The 21,964-nt window shown below is 57.8% G+C and overlaps 1 protein-coding gene across 4 annotated transcripts in view; it reads left to right on the top strand.

Moving 5' to 3' along the window:
- Nucleotides 1–21,964, top strand: part of LOC105469707 (LDL receptor related protein 5) — a 142,727-nt gene that overhangs the window by 75,787 nt on the left and 44,976 nt on the right. For 3 of the 4 annotated variants that reach the window (XM_011721116.3, XM_071074144.1, XM_071074143.1), the window contains 2 exons: nt 2,358–2,529; nt 19,317–19,533. In XM_011721116.3, coding sequence (XP_011719418.2) covers nt 2,358–2,529; nt 19,317–19,533 — 389 coding nt within the window. Of the gene's footprint in view, nt 1–2,357; nt 2,530–19,316; nt 19,534–20,151; nt 20,225–21,964 lie in introns of those variants that run through there. The other variant, XM_071074145.1, reaches the window with a different exon arrangement.

The following is a 21,964-nucleotide window of genomic DNA, read 5'->3' as shown; positions in this document are numbered from 1 at the left end:
AGCCTCCCGAGTAGCTGGGACTACAGGCGCCTGCCACCTCGCCCGGCTAAGTTTTTGTATTTTTAGTAGAGACGGGGTTTCACTGTGTTACCCAGGATGGTCTCGATCTCCTGACCTCGTGATCCACCCGTCTCGGCCTCCCAAAGTGCTGGGATTACAGGCTTGAGCCACCGCGCCCGGCCGCCAGGCCTCTTTTAACACTTTGCACATCGTCAGTCTTTTCATTCGGGGGGGTAGGTACAGTTGTACAGTTGAGGACACTGAAGCCCAGGGAGGCTTAGGGACTTGCCCAGGGTCACACAGCAGGAGGTGGCAGGTGTGGGGCTGGGCCTGGCAGCGTGGCTCCAGCTTTGTAGCATAGAAGTCTGTGAAAGCAGAGAGCTTGTCAGTCGGTAGGGGAGCCTTTCTGAGACCCGCCCCAGCGGCTCAAAGGGTAGTAGCCAGGGGCCTTCCTGGGGGCTCATAACCCGGAACACTGAACGGGAAAACCCTGATGGAGGAGGCGCACTGGAGCTGGCGGTGCTGATGGGACGTCCCAGAGGAGCTGGGAGGTCAGTAGCAGTGCTTCCTTCCATGGAGCACTTAGTGGGAGCCAGCTGTGTTTCCAGGCTCATGGCCCTGGGACCTGAAGCTCAGAAGGTGAAGGAACTTGCCCAGGGTGCCCATCGGGCAGTGGCGGGCAGAGGATTTGCGGGCTGTGGAGCCTGTGCTCGTGGCCCGGCCCTGGGGGTTGCGAGCGTGCTGGCCAGGGAGCTTTTCCTGCAAGTGGACTGGTGTCTAGAAGCCAGCATGTCAGGCAGCAGGCAGCGGGAGCACAGCAGGCAGCGGGAGCACAGCAGGCAGCGGGCAGGGCTCGAGCAGCCCTCTGTGGACCCTGGGGCACGGCAGCATGTGGGCAAGGGCTGCTCCATGTCAGTGGCTGAAGGGCTGGGTTGTGTCCCGAGGAGGGCAAATGAGGGTAGGAAGTGGGGCCCCCTGGGGCTTTAGCAGGAGGAGGCACAAAAACCGGTTGCCAGCCACAGTGAAGGGAACCTGGCCCTGAGGTCAGGAGCTTGGTCAGGTCACTGCCTCCATGGGCCTCGATGTCCCCATCTGTGAAGGAGGAAGGGATGGGGAAGCCGATTCCAAGGTCCCTCCTAGCCCTGGTTTCATGAGTCTGAGGATTCCAGGGAAATGGGCTTGGCAGTCTGACGTGTGAGGTTGTGGGGTCCAGGGGGAGGCACTGAGCTGGAAACAGGAGGCAGAGGGGCTGGCCGGCCGGGTCAGACAGCCAAAGCAGAGGCCGTGACCTGGGGCCCCAGAATCTCCACCCCTGAGCTGCCACCCCAGGATCTGGGTTCCCTCCTTAGGGGGCCCCAGGGAACAAGTCACCTGTCCGTTGCACAGGGGAGCCCTTCAGCTATGTGCAGGAGGTTCCGCTCTGCCCCTTCCTCCTCTGGGTGCTCAGCTCCTCCCCTCCAGCCCACCAGTCAGATGTGAGGCTGTCCCAGACCCTGGGCAGGGTCGTTTCTGTCCACTGACCTTTGGAATGGGAGATGAGCTCCTGGCTCCTGAGAGTCCAAGGGCTGGTGTGGTGAAACCTGCGCAGGGTGGCAGTGGGCATCCCTGTCCCGGGGGACCCTCCAGAGGCTCTGATCACTGAGCTTGCCCCTGGCATGCTCAGTCCTCCAGCACTTACTGACACCAGCATGTACCAACACCAACATTTACAAACACCGACATTGACCAGCGCTGACATTTACCGACACTGACATTTACCGACATCGACATTTACCAACGCCAGCATCTACCAACACACTTACCAATGCCAACATTTACCGACGCCGATATTTACCGACACTCACATTTACTGACACTGACATTTACTGACACCGACATCTACGACACCATTTACTGACACCAACATTTAGCAACGCCAGCATCTACCAACACACTTACCAATGCCAACATTTACCGATGCCGATATTTACCGACACTCACATTTACTGACACTGACATCTACCGACACCAACATCTACACCATTTACTGACACCGATATTTACCGACACCAACATTTACCAACGCCAAATTTCCCAGCGCCCACATTTACTGACACCAACATTTACCGACATGTTTACCGACACCTGCATCTACTGACACCGACATTTACCAACACTGACATTTACCGACACCAAATTTCCCAGCGCCGACATCCGATATTTACTGACGCAGACGTTTACCAATGCCAGTATTTACTGACACCAACATTTAGCCATGTGATGGGGACCAACTCGGGGACAGGCCTTGCTCTTGGCACTGGGGATGCCGCAGAGACCAGACGGACACATGGAGTCATGGACTTCTGCTTCTTTTCCAGCCTCATGTACTGGACAGACTGGGGAGAGAACCCTAAAATCGAGTGTGCCAATCTGGACGGGCAGGAGCGGCGTGTGCTGGTCAATGCCTCCCTTGGGTGGCCCAACGGCCTGGCCCTGGACCTGCAGGAGGGGAAGCTCTACTGGGGAGACGCCAAGACAGACAAGATTGAGGTGAGGCTCCCGTGGACATGTTTGATCCAGGAGGCCTGGCCCTGCCCGGCTGTCCCTGGGCTCCCGAGAGGCCAGGTCCGGCCACCCCCTGCAGCCAGACATACGTATTGGCGAGGCACTGATGGGTGCCTGTGCTCTGCTATTTGGCCAAATGGAATGCTTGAAAAAATAGTTACAATGCTTTCTGACAAAAACGCCTTGAGGGGGTAGCGCTACACAATGTCCTGTGGTTACGTTAAGATGTTATCATTGGGCTGGGCGCCTGTAGTCACAGCTACTTGGAGACTGAGATGGGAGGATCGCTGGAACACAAGAGTTTGAGGCCAGCCCAGGCGAAGGGGACACAGGAATCCTCTGCACTGCTTTTGCCACTTAGTGTGAGCCTTACGCTATTTCACAGTACAAAATTAAGACAAGAATTAATCACACATCTACCACCCCACTTAAGACATAAAACATGGGTGTTGTTGAAGCCAGAGGCAGCCGCTGGCCTGAGTTTGGTGATTCGTTCCCAAGCAGTTGAAGACAGTTTTGTTCTTCCATGGATGTCTGTTGTCCCTGTGCTGGGTGCAGCCTCGCCCTGCCACTGTGGTCGGGTTTCAGTGGCCTTGTCCAGTGGGCATGCTTTGGCAGCTTGCTTTTTGCTCACCTGTGGAGCCTCTATTGAGCTTTTTTGTTTGTTTGTTTTGTTTGATTGTTTGTTTTTGTTGTCTTTATTGTTGTTGTTACCCAGGCTGGAGTGCAATGGCATGATCTCGGCTCACTGCAACCTCCGCCTTCCGGGTTCTAGCGATTCCCCTGCCTCAGCCTCCTAAGTAGCTGGGATTACAGGTGCCCGCCACCACGCCTGGCTAATTTTTGTATTTTTAGTAGAGACGGGGTTTCACCGTGTTGGCCAGGCTGGTCTCGAACTCCTAGCCTCAAGTGATCCACCCGCCTCGGCCTCCCGAGTGCTGGGATAACAGGCGTGAGCCACCATGCCCGGCCTCTGTTGAGCATTTTTTTGAGGTGCTCTCGGTGCCAGTGATATGTTAGTTACATGTCACACCATTGTCATCCATTGAGGTGACATTGCTGCCTCTCCTCGGGGTGGACGCCTCCCTTTGTTTCCAGCAACTTCTGAAGGATTTTCCTGAGCCGCATCAGTCCTTGTTGACGTCACCATTGGGGTCACCTTTGCTCTCCTCAGGGCTCCCAGGGGAGGTCCGAACCAGGCAGCTTGCAGGGCAGGGCGGGATGGAGAACACGAGTGTGTGTCTGTGTTGTGGGATTTCAGACCCTGCTTCTTAGCGGGAGGAGCATCAGCACCCTCAGGGTGGGGAACCCAGGGATGGGGGAGGCTGAGTGGACACCCCTCCACGAAAACCCTAGCAGCTGCAGGTGTGGCCTGCTGGAGCTCCTTGTAAATGTTTTGTTTTTGGCAAGGCCCGTGTTTCCAGGCTGCTGAAGATGATTTGCCTTCACTCATCCCCTCTACCTGTGGGAGCAGGTCAGGGACTCGCGTGTCTGTGGCACACTGGGCCCGTGACTGGCGCTGTTCCGTGTACTGTCTGTGGCACACCAGCCTGTGACCGGCGCTGTTCTGTGTACTGTCTGTGGCACACCGGGCCCGTGACCGGCGCTGTTCCGTGTACTGTCTGTGGCACACCGGGCCCGTGACCGGCGCTGTTCCGTGTACTGTCTGTGGCACACCGGGCCCGTGACCGGCGCTGTTCCGTGTACTGTCTGTGGCACACCAGCCTGTGACCGGCGCTGTTCCGTGTACTGTCTGTGGCACACCGGGCCCGTGACCGGCACTGTTCCGTGTACTGTCTGTGGCACACCGGGCCCGTGACCGGCGCTGTTCCGTGTACTGTCTGTGGCACACCGGGCCCGTGACCGGCGCTGTTCCGTGTACTGTCTATGGCACACTGGGCCCGTGACTGGCGTTGTTCCGTGTACTATATGTGGCACACCGGACCTGTGACCGGTGCTGTTCCATGTACGGTCACAGCAGTGGTTTTCTTGAGACAGGGTCTCGCTCACTCGCCCAGGCTGGAGTGCAGTGGCGTGATCACGGCTCACTGCAGCCTCCATCTCCCTGGGCTCAGGTGATCCTCCTGCCTCAGCCTCTGAGTACCTGGGACTACAGACACACACCACCACACCCAGCTAGTTTTTGTGTATTTTTTTTTTAGAGATGGGGTTTCGCCATGGTGCCCAAGATGATCTCAAACTCCTGAGGCACAAACGATCTACCTGCCTCAGCCTCCCAAAGTGCTGGATGACAGGCATGAGCTGTCACTCCCAGCTCAATGATTTTCTTTATTGTGGTAAAATAAACGTAGCACAAAATTGACGATTTTAACCATTTTAAAGTGAACAGTTCAGGCTGGGCGCAGTGGCTCACACTTGTAATCCCAGTACTTTGGGAGGCCGAGGTGGGCGGATCACCTGAGGTCAGGAGTTCGAGACCAGCCTGGCCAACATGGTGAAACCCCATCTCTACTAAAACTACAAAAATTAGCTAGGCATGGTGGCAGGTGCCTGTAATCCCAGTTACTTGGGAGGCTGAGGCAGGGGAATCGCTTGAACCTGGGAGGCAGAGGTTGCAGTGATCCGAGATCATGCCACTGCACTCCAGTGTGGGCGACAGAGCAAGACTCTTTCTTGAAAAAATAAATAAATAACAACGTTTTAAAAAGTGAACAATTCAGGGGCATTTAGTATGAGGACAATCTCTGCTTCTGTCTACTTCTAGAATACTTTCGTCTCCCCTGAAGGAAATCCCATGTCGGTCAGCACTCACACCCATTCTCCCCTCACTCTTAGCCTCTGTCAGCCACTAATCTACTGTCTGTCTCTGGGGATTTGCTTCTTCTGGACATTTTGTGTGACTAGAATCCTGCGATATGTGGCCCCTGTGTGTGGCTTCTTTCCGTAGCATCGTGTTTTCAAGATTCATCTCCACATTGTTGCACATTATCAGAACCTCATTCCTGACTGGGTGCAGTGGGTTAGGCCTGTAATCCTAACACTCTGGGACGCTAAGGCAGGAGGATCACTTGAGGCCTGGAGTTTGAGACCAGCCTGGCCAGCATAGCAAGACCCCATCTACAAAAAAATTTTTAAAGTTAGCTGAACGTGGTGTTGAGCACTTGTGGTCCCGGCTACCTGGGAGGCGGAGTTGGGAGGATTGCTTAAGACAGGAGGTCCAGGCTGCAGTGAGCTGTGATCGCAACACCGCACTCCAGCCTGGGCAGCAGAGCAAGACCCTTTCTCAAAAAAACAAAAAAGTTCCTTCCTTGTTGTGTCTGGATGACATCCCATTGTATGGCCAGAGCACATTTTGTTTGTCCATTTTTTGGGCGGTAGGCAGTGGTTTCCACCTTTTGTCTACTATGAATAATGCTGCTGTGAACATTTGAATGCAAGTTTTTGTTTGAACACCTGTTGTGAATTATTTGGGTATATGTGTAGGGATAGGATTGCTGAGTCCTACGGTAATGTTAGGTTTGACTGAGGAACCATTTTTTTTTTTTTTTCCGAGACAGAGTCTCGCTCTGTCGCCCAGGCTGGAGTGCAGTGGCACTATCTCCGCTCACTGCAAGCTCCGCCTCCCGGGTTCACGCCATTCTCCTGCCTCAGCCTCCCGAGTAACTGGGACTACAGGCTCCTGCCACCTCGCCCGGCTAATTTTTTGTATTTTTTTTAGTAGAGACGGGGTTTCACCATGTTGGCCGGGATGGTCTTGATCTCCTGACCTCGTGATCCGCCCCCCTCAGCCTCCCAAAGTGCTGGGATTACAGGCGTGAGCCACTGTGCCCGGACTATACTGTTGTCAATAGTGGCTGTGCTGTTCTGTATCCCCACCGGCAGTGTGTGAGGGTTCTGACTTTACCTCCTCACTAACGCTTCTTTTCCATTTAAAAAAATATTCAGCCACGTGCGCTGGCTCACACCTGTAATCCCAGCACTTTGGGAGGCTGAAGTGGGCAGATCACCTGAGGTCAGGGGTTCGAGAGGAGCCTGGCCAACATGGTATAACCCCGTCTCTACCAAAAATATAAAAATTAGCTGAGCGTGGCGGCAGGCGCCTATAATCCCAGCTACTTGGGAGGCTGAGGCAGGAGAATGGCGTGAACCCGGGAGGTGGAGGTTGCAGTAAGCTGAGATTGCGCCACTGCACTCCAGCCTGGGCCACAGAGTGAGACTTCGTCTCAAAAAAAAAAAAAAAAAAAAAGACCAACCGAGGAATTAAAGTAGGGGTGTCATAGTAGCAGAAGGGAGGTTGTGGAGCAGGCCACCCTGCGGTCACGCACTGGAAGCTCATTCCTTGACGATTTGGAGCTCATCACTGGGGGCCTAAGGAGAGATACTGAAGGATGAGGAGTGATGGCGCGGGGCACGGGTATCTTTGGTGGCTGGAACTTGGGGACTGTTGGGGTACTTTACTGCCGGCCTTCTCAGGGCCCTTCATATGGTTACACAGGCTGTTTCTAAGAGGGGGATACATTGCTTAAGCCTTCTCAGACTGCCTGATCAAGGGTCCCTTTCTTTGCCCGCTGTGGTCCTGGTGGCACACTCTCTGAGAATGTGCAGGTGGATGCTGAGATCCGCCCTGTCATCCACCTGCTCATCCAGAGCTGACTTAGCCTCGAGGTTCCCGCCAGCAGCTCCTCCTGCTCTGGGACACCTCGGATGTGCCCATGGAGACTCTGGTTCTGTGTTTTCTGCTGGAGTTTGGTGCGTCTTTTCCTTCTGCAAGTGGGCACCGCCCCTGGGTGTGTCCGCAGGCTTCTGCGAGTCACGGCCGCTTCTCAGGTCCTTGCCCAGCGCCAGGAGCAAACCCTCCTGGCACTTTGTTCAGGGGTGGATGCGCCAGTGTTCCTGCTGTGGACCCCCGTCTCACAGGAGGGTCTCGGGCCTACGGGCTCATTCAGCAAACACCCGCTGAGCATGCAGTGTGTGCCATCTGCGTCCCAGGCCATGGCGGGGACAGTGGCTGCTGCTGGGGTTGTGGTAGCTTCTGGGGGCTCCAGGAACAGCTGAGGTGTAAGGAGCCAAGGCTCCCTAAGGGTGTAGTTGCACTCCAGGTGGAAGGGATGGCTGGGGGAGGTATAAATGGGGCCAGGAAGGAGACACATTTGGAACAATGCGAACATTTCTTTTTTTTTTTTTTTTTTGAGACGGAGTCTCACTCTGCCGCCCGGGCTGGAGTGCAGTGGCCGGATCTCGGCTCACTGCAAGCTCCACCCCCCGGGTTCACGCCATTCTCCTGCTTCAGCCTCCTGAGTAGCTGGGACTACAGGCGCCGCCACCTTGCCCAGCTAGTTTTTTGTATTTTTTAGAAGAGACGGGGTTTCACCGTGTTAGCCAGGATGGTCTCGATCTCCTGACCTCGTGATCCGCCCGTCTCGGCCTCCCAAAGTGCTGGGATTACAGGTGTGAGCCACCGCGCCCGGCCACAATGCGAACATTTCTAAGATACTGTGTCAGGAGGCAGCCACATGGCCAGCCCAGGTCCTGAGGAGCCCACACCAGCCCTGGACATGTTTGGCCGCTCACCTTTGCTGGAGAGCGGCAGGAGAGAGGATTCAATTCCACGCAGTGGCGTGCGCAGCTGGTCTCTGTGGAGCTGGGCGCTGGAAGGAACGCACTTTCTCGGGGGCTAGCCAGCCCCTGCCTTTGAGCAGACGATCAGGCTCCAGGTTTTCAGCTCCCGGTGCATGAGAGGACTTCATGGGCAGCTGTGGCTGATCCCTTGATGAACTGGGAGAAGAACAAAGGTCTATGAAATGAGGTTTCATGTGGATGGCATTAGAGACGCCACATCACATTTACAGAGTGGAGCAGAGACGGCGGGTGGGTCTGGGAGGCCCCTCTGCTGGTCTTGTCTGTGACAGCTGTCCTGGGAGTCAGCTTCCAGGCCGCCCCAGCAGCCTGACTGACACATGCAGGGGTTTTAGCCCCATCCTGCGACCAGCTGTTGCCCTCATCAGTGACAGCTGGGAGTGGCGGTGGCTCCAGTCCTGGGCGTCCTCCTCACCTGCTAGGGCCCACCCAGGGCAGTCCTGACACCTGCAGGTTGCTTGGAGCCGCATTCGGGTCCTGCGCCATCGTATGTGAGGCCCGAGTGCTTGTGGGCTGAGGTCCCCTGGATGCGGCCCTACCGGAGTTCTGCTTCCCATAGCTGCCTCTTCTCACTGTTTTTCCAACCTCCTAGGCTAGGACTTCCAGTGTTGTGCTGGCTTTGCCCCTGGGACACCTCCTTAGCCCTCTTCCTGAGTCTAGAGCCCCGGAGCTTGGAAGTTCTGGCCCCTGGGACACTTGCAGCCACACTCAGCTTCTCCTGTGAGCCTCCAGCGTGTCCCCTCAGGACCAAGCCCTCACGTTCTTGCCTCCCCACCCACCTGGGCTCAGCCAGGGGAAGGCCTGGCTGGGAGCGTCTGCCCTCTGCCCTGCCCTTCTCCCCTCTGCCCTGCCACGGCTTCTATATCCTGTGCCACAAGACACGACTGTGTGTGAAAGTGGCAGGGTCTGGCATCTCTGCGGGTCTCTGAGGCTCACGCTCCAGTGCCGCTCTTCCCACCCGCTGGCCGTGCCCTTATGCTGAGCCAGGGACAGCCCAGCCCTTTCTCAAACCCCAGCCCTGTGTGTCCAGCTGCCCCCGGCCCTCTCCCCTGGAAGCCTGGGTCACTCCAGCCGTATGCCCTGGTGCGGACAACCTGCCTCCTCGGCCGCCCAGGGAAGATCCTCTTTCCAAATGGCGACACCTGGTCCGTGCCAGGAAGCTGGAAGCTGTGGCCCTTCCACGCCCCTCCACGGTTTGTGCGCTCGCTTGCCCAAGTTCCCATCGCCATCGTCATCATCACCATCATCATTGTCATTTTGCTTGTCTGTGAGCCGGCCTGGTCTCCCAAAGCAGAGACCCTCTGAGGTCCAACTTGAGTTGGGGTCTCCATGCTGACCCCTGATGGGGACTCGGGACGTACCAGGTCTGGGTCAGGATTAACCCCCAAACCTCGTGCCCTTTGACAGGCACCCCTGACTTTTGCTAAGTGGGTGGAGGTGACATCACTCACAGCAGGAGTGATGGGACAGGGTCTGTTGGCTGCACTGTGCTCCCAGGGATCTGGGGAGAGGCTGCACCCCTGGGCTTTGGCACTGCAGAGCCGTGTGTGTGTATGTGTGTGTGTATGTTTGCACGCGCACGCATGTGTGTATAAGATCTTTTTTTATTACATGAAGCAAGATAACTTGCCGTTTACTTTTGGGTTTTGCATTTGACAGAGTGGGATACTTCTTCCCTCAGACAACAGAACTCTCCCTTTAAACACGTGCTCCAGAAGGTGGGTCTTGGGCTCATGTCTGTTCACACAAGCGAGTCAGAGGAAACAAAAGGTTCTTCATAGAAACACTGCACAGCTGGCAACTGTCCAGAGTCAGCCTGTAGGACAGCGGCAGCCCTGCCCCTCAGAGCCATGCCCCTCCGAGCCCAGCCCCTCAGAGCCCTGCCCCTCAGAGCCCTGCCCCTCAGAGCCCTGCCCCTCCGAGCCCAGCCCTTCCGAGCCCAGCCCCTCAGAGCCCTGCCCCTCAGAGCCCAGCCCTTCAGAGCCCTGCCAATCAGAGCATAGCCCCTCCGAGCACAGCCCCTCAGAGCCCTGCCCCTCCGAGCACAGCCCCTCCGAGCCCTGCCCCTCAGAGCACAGCCCCTCTGAGCCCTGCCCCTCCGAGCACAGCCACTCAGAGCACAGCCCCTCAGAGCACAGCCCCTCAGAGCCCTGCCCCTCAGAGCACAGCCCCTCAGAGCACAGCCCCTCAGAGCACAGCCCCTCAGAGCCCTGCCCCTCAGAGCACAGCCCCTCAGAGCACAGCCCCTCAGAGCCCTGCCCCTCCGAGCACAGCCCCTCCGAGCCCTGACCCTCAGAGCACAGCCCCTCAGAGCCCAGCCCCTCAGAGCCCTGCCCCTCCGAGCACAGCCCCTCAGAGCCCTGCCCCTCCAGGCCTGCCCCTCAGAGCACAGCCCCTCAGAGCCCTGCCCCTCAGAGCACAGCCCCACAGAGCATAGCCCCTCAGAGCCCTGCCCCTCAGAGCACAGCCCCTCAGAGCCCTGCGCCTCAGAGCCCTGCCCCTCAGAGCCCAGCCCCTCAGAGCCCTGCCCCTCATGGCCCTGCCCCTCAGAGCACAGCCCCTCAGAGCCCTGCCCCTCCGAGCACAGCCCCTCCGAGCACAGCCCCTCAGAGCACAGCCCCTCAGAGCCCTGCCCCTCTGAGCACAGCCCCTCAGAGCCCTGCCCCTCAGAGCACAGCCCCTCAGAGCCCTGCCCCTCACAGCCCTGCCCCTCCGAGCACAGCCCCTCAGAGCACAGCCCCTCAGAGCCCTGCCCTTCAGAGCCCTGCTCCTCTGAGCACAGCCCCTCAGAGCCCTGCCCCTCCAGGCCTGCCCATCCGAGCCCAGCCCCTCAGAGCCCTGCCCCTCCGAGCACAGCCCCTCCGAGCACAGCCCCTCCGAGCCCTGCCCCTAGGCACAGCCCCTCAGAGCCCTGCCCCTCAGAGCACAGCCCCTCCGAGCATAGCCCCTCAGAGCCCTGCCCCTCAGAGCCCTGCCCCTCAGAGCACAGCCCCTCAGAGCCCTGCCCCTCCAAGCATAGACCCTCAGAGCACAGCCCCTCAGAGCACAGCCCCTCAGAGCCTTGCCCCTCCGAGCACAGCCCCTCAGAGCCCTGCCCCTCAGAGCCGTGCCCCTCTGAGCACAGCCCCTCAGAGCCCTGCCCCTCAGAGCACAGCCCCTCAGAGCACAGCCCCTCAGAGCCCTGCTGCTCAGAGCACAGCCCCTCAGAGCCCTGCCCCTCAGAGCCGTGCCCCTCTGGGCACAGCCCCTCAGAGCCGTGCCCCTCTGGGCACAGCCCCTCAGAGCACAGCCCCTCAGAGCCCTGCCCCTCAGAGCACAGCCCCTCAGAGCCCTGCCCCTCCAGGCCTGCCCCTCAGAGCCCAGCCCCTCCGAGCCCTGCCCCGCAGAGCCCAGCCCCTCAGAGCCCTGCCCCTCAGAGCACAGCCCCTCAGAGCCCTGCCCCTCAGAGCACAGCCCCTCAGAGCCCTGCCCCTCTGAGCACAGCCCCTCCGAGCCCTGCCCCTCAGAGCACAGCCCCTCCGAGCCCTGCCCCTCAGAGCCCAGCCCCTCCGAGCCCTGCCCCTCAGAGCACAGCCCCTCCGAGCCCTGCCCCTCAGAGCACAGCCCCTCCGAGCCCTGCCCCTCAGAGCACAGCCCCTCCGAGCCCTGCCCCTAGGCACAGCCCCTCAGAGCCCTGCCCCTCAGAGCCCTGCCCCTCAGAGCACAGCCCCTCCGAGCATAGCCCCTCAGAGCCCTGCCCCTCCGAGCACAGCCCCTCCGAGCCCTGCCCCTCAGAGCACAGCCCCTCAGAGCCCTGCCCCTCAGAGCCCTGCCCCTCCGAGCATAGACCCTCAGAGCACAGCCCCTCAGAGCACAGCCCCTCAGAGCCCTGCCCCTCCGAGCACAGCCCCTCCGAGCACTGCCCCTCCGAGCACAGCCCCTCCGAGCACAGCCCCTCAGAGCACAGGCCCTCCGAGCACAGCCCCTCAGAGCCCTGCCCCTCCGAGCACAGCCCCTCCGAGCACAGCCCCTCAGAGCCCTGCCCCTCAGAGCACAGCCCCTCCGAGCATAGCCCCTCAGAGCCCTGCCCCTCAGAGCACAGCCCCTCAGAGCACAGCCCCTCCGAGCATAGCCCCTCAGAGCCCTGCCCCTCAGAGCCCTGCCCCTCCGAGCATAGACCCTCAGAGCACAGCCCCTCAGAGCACAGCCCCTCAGAGCCCTGCCCCTCCGAGCACAGCCCCTCCGAGCACTGCCCCTCCGAGCACAGCCCCTCCGAGCACAGCCCCTCAGAGCACAGCCCCTCCGAGCACAGCCCCTCAGAGCCCTGCCCCTCCGAGCACAGCCCCTCAGAGCCCTGCCCCTCAGAGCCGTGCCCCTCTGAGCACAGCCCCTCAGAGCCCTGCCCCTCAGAGCACAGCCCCTCAGAGCCCTGCCGCTCAGAGCACAGCCCCTCAGAGCCCTGCCCCTCTGGGCACAGCCCCTCAGAGCCCTGCCCCTCCAGGCCTGCCCCTCAGAGCCCAGCCCCTCCGAGCCCTGCCCCTCAGAGCACAGCCCCTCCGAGCCCTGCCCCTCCGAACCCTGCCCCTCAGAGCCCAGCCCCTCAGAGCCCTGCCCCTCAGAGCACAGCCCCTCCGAGCCCTGCCCCTCAGAGCACAGCCCCTCAGAGCCTTGCCCCTCAGAGCCCTGCCCCTCCGAGCACAGCCCCTCAGAGCCCTGCCCCTCAAAGCACAGCCCCTCCGAGCCCTGCCCCTCCGAGCATAGCCCCTCAGAGCACAGCCCCTCAGAGTACAGCCCCTCAGACCCCTGCCCCTCAGAGCCCTGCCCCTCAGAGCACAGCCCCTCAGAGCACAGCCCCTCAGACCCCTGCCCCTCAGAGCCCTGCCCCTCAGAGCCCTGCCCCTCAGAGCACAGCCCCTCAGAGCCCTGCTCCTCAGAGCCCTGCCCCTCTGAGCACAGCCCCTCAGAGCACAGCCCCTCAGAGCCCTGCACCTCAGAGCCCTGCCCCTCTGAGCACAGCCCCTCACAGCCCTGCTCCTCAGAGCCCTGCCCCTCAGAGCACAGCCCCTCAGAGCACAGCCCCTCAGAGCCCTGCCCCTCAGAGCACAGCCCCTCAGAGCCCTGCCCCTCGGAGCCCTGCCCCTCCGAGCACAGCCCCTCGGAGCCCTGCCCCTCCAGGCCTGCCCCTCAGAGCCCTGCCCCTCCGAGCACAGCCCCTCCGAGCACAGCCCCTCCGGGCACAGCCCCTCCGAGCCCTGCCCCTCCAGGCCTGCCCCTCCGAGCACAGCCCCTCCGAGCCCTGCCCCTCCGAGCACAGCCCCTCAGAGCCCTGCCCCTCCGAGCACAGCCCCTCCGAGCCCAGCCCCTCTGAGCCCTGCCCCTCCGAGCCCTGCCCCTCAGAGCCCTGCCCCTCAGAGCCCTGCCCCTCAGAGCACAGCCCCTCAGAGCACAGCCCCTCAGAGCCTTGCCCATCAGAGCCCTGCCCCTCCGAGCACAGCCCCTCCGAGCACAGCCCCTCAGAGCCCTGCCCCTCAGAGCACAGCCCCTCCGAGCCCTGCCCCTCCGAGTACAGCCCCTCCGAGTACAGCCCCTCTGAGCACAGCCCCTCAGAGCACAGCCCCTCCGAGCCCTGCCCCTCCGAGTACAGCCCCTCTGAGCACAGCCCCTCAGAGCACAGCCCCTCAGAGCCCTGCCCCTCAGAGCCCTGCCCCTCCGAGCGCAGCCCCTCAGAGCACAGCCCCTCAGAGCACAGCCCCTCAGAGCCCTGCCACTCAGAGCCCTGCCCCTCCGAGCGCAGCCCCTCAGAGCACAGCCCCTCAGAGCACAGCCCCTCAGAGCCCTGCCACTCAGAGCCCTGCCCCTCAGAGCACAGCCCCTCAGAGCACAGCCCCTCAGAGCCCTGCCCCTCAGAGCCCTGCCCCTCAGAGCACAGCCCCTCAGAGCACAGCCCCTCAGAGCCCTGCGCCTCAGAGCCCTGCCCCTCTGAGCACAGCCCCTCAGAGCCCTGCCCCTCAGAGCCCTGCCCCTCAGAGCACAGCCCCTCAGAGCACAGCCCCTCAGAGCACAGCCCCTCAGAGCCCTGCGCCTCAGAGCACAGCCCCTCAGAGCCCTGCCCCTCAGAGCCCTGCCCCTCCGAGCACAGCTGGGGTGGGCTGCTTGGGGATCTCCTGTCCTTCCCTCCCACCCAGCAGCCGGCGGCCGGCACATTCCTTGGTGTGCTGGTCGGGGGGTGCGCGCCTCCTGTGCTCACCCTGGGAACGGGACAGAAGCTGACAGCTCGGAGAGGACAGGGCTTGTACCCTTTGGTGGCCTCTGGCTGGACCATCTCATTGTCCTCAGACACAGCCTCTTGGTCTAGTTTCATTTCCTGAAAAACAAGCGCACAGAACTCCTAGAGCAGGAGTCCAGTGGAGCTATGGCCCCGGCTGGATCCAGCCCTGCCGCCTGTTCTCACACCATGCTGAAGCTGAGTGGCTTTTACAGTTTTTAATTACTTGAAAAAAAAATCGAAAGGAGGTTTTGTGACCCATGAAAATTATATGGAATTCAAATGTCCGTGTCCATAAATAGTTTCTTGAGACAGGGTCTCTCTCTGTCACCCAGGCTGGAGTGCAGTGCTATGAGCATGGCTCACTGTCCCCTTGACCTCCCAGGCCTGAGCGATCCTCTTGCCTCGGCTTCCTGAGTAGCTGGGACTACAGGTGCATACCACCATGTCCGGCTAATTTTTTTTTTTTAATTTTTAGTAGAAACAAGGTCTTTCTATGTTGCCCAGGCTGTTCTTGAACTCCATCTTGGCCTCCCAAAGTGCTGGGATTACAGGCTGGAGCCATGGAGCCCGGCCTGTCTTTGTTTTTTCACTGGTAAAGTTTTGCCGGGTGTGGTAGTGTGTGCCTATAGTGATTTGGGAGGCGGAGGTGGGAGGATTGCTTCAGCCCAGGAGTTTGAGGCTGGGCTCAAGTGATCAAGAGGTGAACTATGATCATGTCACTGCATTCCAGCCTGGGTGACACAGCAAGACCCTATCTCTAAAAAAAATATTTAAAAAGCACTGGGTGTGGTGGCTCATGCCTGTGGTCCCAGCTACTTCGGCAGCTGAGGTGGGAGGATCGCTTGAACCCAGGAGTTGGAGGTTGCAGTGAACCAAGATTGTGTCACTACACTCCAGCCTGGGTGACACAGACCCTGCCTCTTAAAAAAATAAAGAAAAATGTATTGGAATACAGCCATGCCCGTTCAGTCACATGCTCTCCATGCTGCTTTCGTGCTCCAGAGACACTTATGGCCTGAAAGCTGAAAATATTTTCTGTCCTTTACAAAAAAGTTTGCTGACCTCTGCCCTGGAAAATTCATCTCCCAAGTTCTGTTCTGGTGCTGGCGTTCCTGGGTGTCCTAAATTTGGCCCTGTTATTTCTGAACTCTGCTTTGGCCATGTTCCCTCCCAGGAGCCAGGACGGGCACGTTCTCTGAGTCTTGTCCTCTGACGCTCAGAGGCTTGGCTTGGCTTGGCTTGGCTCAGGCATTCTTGGAAAGGTCTGGCTCCAGGAAAGGCGGATGCCTCCGGAGTCAGCCCAGAGGGAACCTGCCCCAGGTCTGGGGGAGGCCTGACCCAGCCGAGTAGCTTTTGCAGAGGGGTTGGACTGGTCAAGGTGTGCTGAAAGTTGTCCTCAGAAGGCCACGTTGGGATTTCCTTCCTCCAGTATTCGGGCAGCTGAGAACTGCTGTGAGCCTGATGTTTTCCAAGTTGGCGGGTCCACAGGGTGCCTGAGATTCTGGAATCTGGGTGGACAGTAGGGGGCTTGGAGGAGTGTCTCGGGTTCTGGAATCCAGGTGGAAAGTGGTGAGGTTCAGGGAGTGGCTTCTGAGCCACCATAGGGGTCTCTGTGGGAGCCTCTGCCCATCCAGGAGATTCCACACGCCCGGCCAGCCCAGAGCACATGTCTCGTGCTTGCTGAGGGTACAGCCAGCCCCAGCGGGTGGAACAGCCCGTTGCCTCCTCTCACTTTGTTTTGGGGCCGTCTGGGAGTTTGGAGCAAGGGTAGAGAGGGAGGAAGTGGCTGCCAGCCATTGCCCAGCACCCTTGTTTGCGTTGGGCCCTCTGTGGGCTCCTTTTTATTGCTCTTGAATGAAGCCAGGGAAATAGACTTCCTCACCTCACTTCAGTTCAGCGTGTCTGGAAATTTGGTTATTAAAATTAAGGAAGTGTGGAAATAGAGCAAGAGAATAATCTCTCCAAGAGATAATAGTGACCTCTGGGCCAGGTGCGGTGGTTCACACCTGTAATCCCAGTACTTTGGGAGGGTGAGGTGGGCGGATCACCTGAGGTTGGGAGTTTGAGACCAGCCTGACCAACATGGAGAAACCTCCGTCTCTATTAAAAAAAAGAAAATTAGCCAGGCATGGTGACCCATGCCTATAATCCCAGCTACTCAGGAGGCTGAGGCAGGAGAATCGCTTGAACCTGGGAGGCAGAGGTTGCAGTGAGCCGAGATTGTGCCACTGCACTCCAGCCTGGGCAACAAGAGTGGGACTCTGTCTCAAAAAAAAAAATAAATAAATAAGTGACATCTGGCAGGTGCGGCATCCCAGCACTTTGGGAGGCCGAGATGGGCAGATCACTTTAGCACAGGAGTTCGAGACCGGCCTGGCTGACATGGTGAAACCCCATCTCCACAAAAATAAAATAAAATGTAAGAGATAATAGTGCCTTTTTGGTACGTTGAAACCTGGAGTGCTTTCTTTTTCTAAATGTGGATTCTTCGTGAGTTTGTGTACTGTGCCGATGTCCCTCCCTCAGCCCCGTTATTGTGAGTGGAAGAAGGGGCGAGGGTTCCCCCGCTACTGTGAGTCCCTCCTCTCATGCTGAGTGTCCTTGGAGAAGCCTGCACTTCCTCCTTGTACGCCAGGGCCGGGTCCCTCCTTGGCGTGGTTCTGTGCTGCTGGGATGGGGCCAGCCCCTCGGGTGTTTTCTGAGTGTCACACACGGGCGTGTGCATTCATGGCCTTTGCGTGTCTTCCTGTTGTGGAGGCAAAACGTGAAGAACCCTAGATGATCTTGGGACCAGGGCTCCGTCACCTGCTGTTCATTGCTCACCAGAGCATCCAGGAGTGAGTGGAGAGCTCGGACTTCCAGGCACGGGATAGGGGCTGGTCTAACCATGCTTCCGCCGGCCTGCTCGTCAGAACCGCCTGTTGGGAGCTGTTATCATGATCCTGTACCTGGGCTCTAGAACCGCCCGTTGGGGGCTGTTGTCATGATCCCATACCTGGGCCCTGGGCCATCTGATTCTGACTTCATTGCTCCAGGTTGGGGCCAAGCCGCTGTTTCCTGTTTGCTTGTTTCCTCTGTGACGTTAGCCACTGGGCTAGTCTGAGCCCCTCAGTTACAGGTGGAGAAATTGAGACCCCTGGGGGTGCAAGGACTTGCCAAGGAACGAGAGCCCCTTAGGGCAGAGCTGGGGCAGGGTCTGGCTTTGGGTCCCAGAGCTGCTGGTCCCCTTCCCGCTCTCCTAGCAGCTTTTTTTTTGAGACAAGGTCTTTCCCTGTGACCCAGGCTGGAGTACAATGGCATGATCTCAGCTCACTGCAATCTCCGCCTCCTGCATTCAGTCCATTCTCCTGCCTAAGCCTCCCAAGCAACTGGGATTACAGGTGCATGCCGCCATCCCCAGCTCGTTTTCTTTTTTTTTTTTTTTTTTTGTATTTTTAGTAGAGGTGGGGTTTCACCATGTTGGCCAGGCTGATCTCGAACTCCTGACCTCAAATGATCCACCTGCCTCGGCCTCCCAAAGTGCTAGAATTACAGGCTGGGATTACACTGCACCTGGCCCTAGCAGCTTTGTCCTGTGCCATCCAACAACAGATGACCGAAGTCTTCGCTTCTTAACATGCATTCCATCTGCCTTACAGTTTTGCCACCTGCAGAACAGAGGACTTGTTGCTTTTCTGGTAAGATGGAAAATGTAATCTGGCAGCAGAAGGCCCGTGGAAGCTTGCCTTTAATGGCCTTGTGTCTCTTTCATCCTGTCCTGAGAGCTGGAGAACTTGGATGTTGCTCCTAACGCAACCTTCCTGTTAACATACATTTCCACAGGCTCATGGATCACCAGAACCACGTCCTATCCCGTGCGGCTGTATGCTTCCATTGGTTCAGGTGTTCTTACCTTGACAGTATTTTCTCCTCTGCAACTTTTGCCGTGGTTGCTTTTAATCAGCATTGACTCCTCAAGAAAAGTATTTAGCTGTTATATCTCAGTGGAGACAGGGCGGGAAGCATCTGAGACCTTCAGGCTTAGACTTAGAACCAGAAGTGCCCTCAGAGTTCATTGCGTCCTAACCCACCAGGAAATGAGTTCACAGAGAAGTGGGAGAACCTTGCCCCAGGTCCTTGCATTTGCTCCAGGTCCTGCCCCAGGTCTTGCAGTTGCTCTGTGTGGTGGGTGTGATCTGGAGCCGTCGGGATTGCTGCACCTGGGGCAGGCATTGCTAATTGATCCCAGGACTCCTTCCTGCAGAGCACACCCTGGTTCTCCAGGCAGCCGCTGCCTGTCAGTCTGCAGTGGTTGGGAGAGGACACCTGCTTGCCTGGTCTGTTCCAAAGCTTGCTGCTCATCCCAGCACAGGTGGGGGAGGCTATGGGATAGGGATCTTCATCTGGCCCTGTCACTGCTCTATCAGCTGGGGATGTGGCATCCTAGTGAAAATGCCAGGCGCAGTGGCTCACGCCTGGAATCCTGGCATTTTGGGAGGCTGAGGAGGGCGGATCACTTGAGGTCAGGAGTTTGAGACCAGCCTGGCCAACCAAAAATACAAAAATTCGCCAGGCGTGGTGGCAGGCACCTGTAATCCCAGCTACTCGGGAGGCTGAGGCAGGAGAAACACTTGAACCCAGGAGGTGGAGGTTGCAGTGAGCTGAGATCTTGCTACTGCACTCCAGCCTGGGCAACAGAGGGAGACTGTCTCAAAAATCTCAAAAAAAAAAAAAAAAAAAAAACTAAAGAAAGCGTCATTTATCTGGCACCCCTGGGGAACCATTATACCTGGTGTTCTATGGCACCTGGCACGGTGCGGGTGAAGTTGAGACTCTTAGGCACTGAACCCGTCTCGTTTGGAGCAGCTCAGGCCCCAGGGAGGGTTAGGGTTGGTTCTTGTTGGCATGGCCCTGGCCCATCCAGACCTATATCTCTGCTGTCCTGCAGGTGATCAATGTCGATGGGACGAAGAGGCGGACCCTCCTGGAGGACAAGCTCCCGCACATTTTCGGGTTCACGCTGCTGGGGGATTTTATCTACTGGACTGACTGGCAGCGCCGCAGCATTGAGCGGGTACATAAGGTCAAGGCCAGCCGGGACGTCATCATTGACCAGCTGCCCGACCTGATGGGGCTCAAAGCCGTGAATGTGGCCAAGGTCGTCGGTGAGTCCAGGGGGGCGCAAGCCGTGGCTCAGCCATGCAGACTTCCATGAGGAGGAAGTGACGGGTCCAAGCGTGGGCATAAGTGTTGAGCTGAGGTGCCCCACCCTGGGGAAGGGCAGGACAGGAAAGGTGACAGTATCTGGGCAAGGACAGATGGGAAGGGACCAAGAATGTTGATTAGGGAGTGGTTATGGACTAGGAATGTCGGGAACAATGGTTAGAAAGTGACTAACATTTGTCCCGTGCTATGTGCCTGGCCCTGGCCGGGAGCCTTTGTGCCCAGAGTGACCCTGTCTGCGAATGTAGTTCCATGCCTTACTTACACTGGGGAGCGGGAGGCAGAGCTGTGCAACTCACAGGTGCCGGGCTCAGGACTCACTGCTGGGTCTGCCTGGGCTGGGCTGTGCTTGTTGCCCCTGTGGCCAATGCACACGTACCTTTCACCTGAAAGCCAGGATCCGCAGTACGCTCCCCGAGGGGGTCGTTGTCTGGCACGATGATTTGTCTCTTCCTGAAAAGGTGAGAGAGTTACACTGGAGAGAGCAGCGTCCAGGTGCGGCAGGGGCTCTGTGTCTGGCTGGGGCCTGGGGTCCTGTGCTGCACCTGCTCGTCAGAGTCACTCAGTAAATCTTGATGAAGGACGAGAGGACAGGGGACGTGGTGCTTGCTGCTGCATTGCCTGCAGTCCTGGGTGAGATGCCTGGATTGACTCTGCTCCCCGTGGGGTGGATGTGATGTTAGCTGTGATGGTAGATCCCTGACTTTAAAATACGAGGGAGCTGGGAGTTGAGGGAGCAGGTTGGGGCAGAAAGGACAGCCTCGCAGAGGCCTGGAGCTGAGGCAGTGCGGGCGACCCCAGGACCAGTGAGTGCTTCCGTCACAGCCTTCGTCGCACCCTCCAGTCTTCATGCAGAGGATGGAATCCAGGAATTTAGTTTTCCCAGCCTCCTTTAAAAATACATTCATGCCGGGGCAGTGGCTCACATCTGAAATCCCACCACTTTGGGAGGCTGAGGCAGGCAGATCATTTGAGGTCAGGAGTTTGAAACCAGCCTGACCAACATGAAACCCCATCTCTACTAAAAGTACAAAAAAAAAAAAAAAAAAAAAAAAATTAGCTGGGTGTGGTGTCACACGCCTATAATCCCAGCTACTCGGGAGGTTGAGGCAGGAAAATTGCTTGAACCCAGGAGGTGGAGGTTGTAGTGAGCCGATATTGTACTACTGCCCTCCACCTGGGCAATAGAGCGAGACCCTGTCTCAAAAAGAAAAAGAAAAAAAAAAAAGAACATTTATACCAGGTGCGGTGGCGCATGCCTGAAATCCCAGAACTTTGGAAGGCTGAGGCAGGAGGATCACTTGAGCCCAGGAATTTGAGAGTGTCTCCCCTGGGCAACATAAGAGAGACCTCATCTCTACCAGAAAAAAAAAATTACATAAAATTAGCCGGGCATGGTGGCATGAGGTTGCAGTGAGCTGAGATCATGTCACTGCACTCCAGCCTGAGTGACAGAGTGAGACCCTGTCTCAAAAAAAAAAAAAAAAAAAAAAAAAAAAGCATTTATCCACCGTGGAAGGTGAGACTGACCTGTGAGGGCTTGTTCGAAGAAAAAAAATAAACCCCAGAGATACAAGACAAAAGGGTGCCTCCATGGGGGTGTGATTTAAAGCTGAGAAATTGGGCTTCTTCCCCCTCCCCTCTCATCCCATGGTTTACTAAAGGAGATGGGGAAAAAGATTCTTTTTTTGGCTTAAATATTTAACACTAAATTAAAGCCAATTTTAACAGCACTTTGGTTGATGAGTGAAATTAACAGACTGGCCAAAAATAAACAAATGCTGTCTGTTCTGTGTGAAAAAGAGGCAGCTTTTGTCCTGCTGGGTGAACGTGAGTTTTCAGGGTTGCCGGGAATGTCTGTGAATCGGAGGAAGGGCCTAGCTGGGACTCTCAGGAGCCCCAAGGACTCGCACGGTCCCTGCCCCAAGGCGTTAACTGTTTTGTTCCTGGGCCGGAGCGCAGGCCAGGAGGCTGGACCACTGGGCTGGCACTCTCCCGGTGCTGCTCCCTTACTTCCTGACCACGCTCCCTTCAGCAGCCTCTCTGCACTTCAGTTTCCTTGAATGAAAAATGGGCATTGTGATGAAAATAGCTCCTACCTCCAAGGTGGATGGAGTGAGTTCAGGCAGGTGACTCTCTGGGACCAGTGCCTGGTGCCTGACAAGGTCTGGTCAGAGCCTGCACTGCTGTTACTGATACTGACCCTTGACTGTACCAGGGGAGAACTTGGTTGCCATTGCCAGGCATGTTCCTGCCACCCCCAGCTACTGTCCCTGTTTGACGTGTGGCAGAAATACAGCTGTGCACATTGGAGCTTTTGTTCCATCCTGGCTTTCAGGTGAAATGTGTGTGTGTGTTTGAGGGTTGAGCCTG

This window comes from Macaca nemestrina, chromosome 12 (genome assembly GCF_043159975.1).
Source record: "Macaca nemestrina isolate mMacNem1 chromosome 12, mMacNem.hap1, whole genome shotgun sequence".
In the NCBI taxonomy this organism is placed as follows: Eukaryota; Metazoa; Chordata; class Mammalia; order Primates; family Cercopithecidae; genus Macaca; species Macaca nemestrina.
This window is presented reverse-complemented; position numbering and strand designations above follow the sequence as displayed.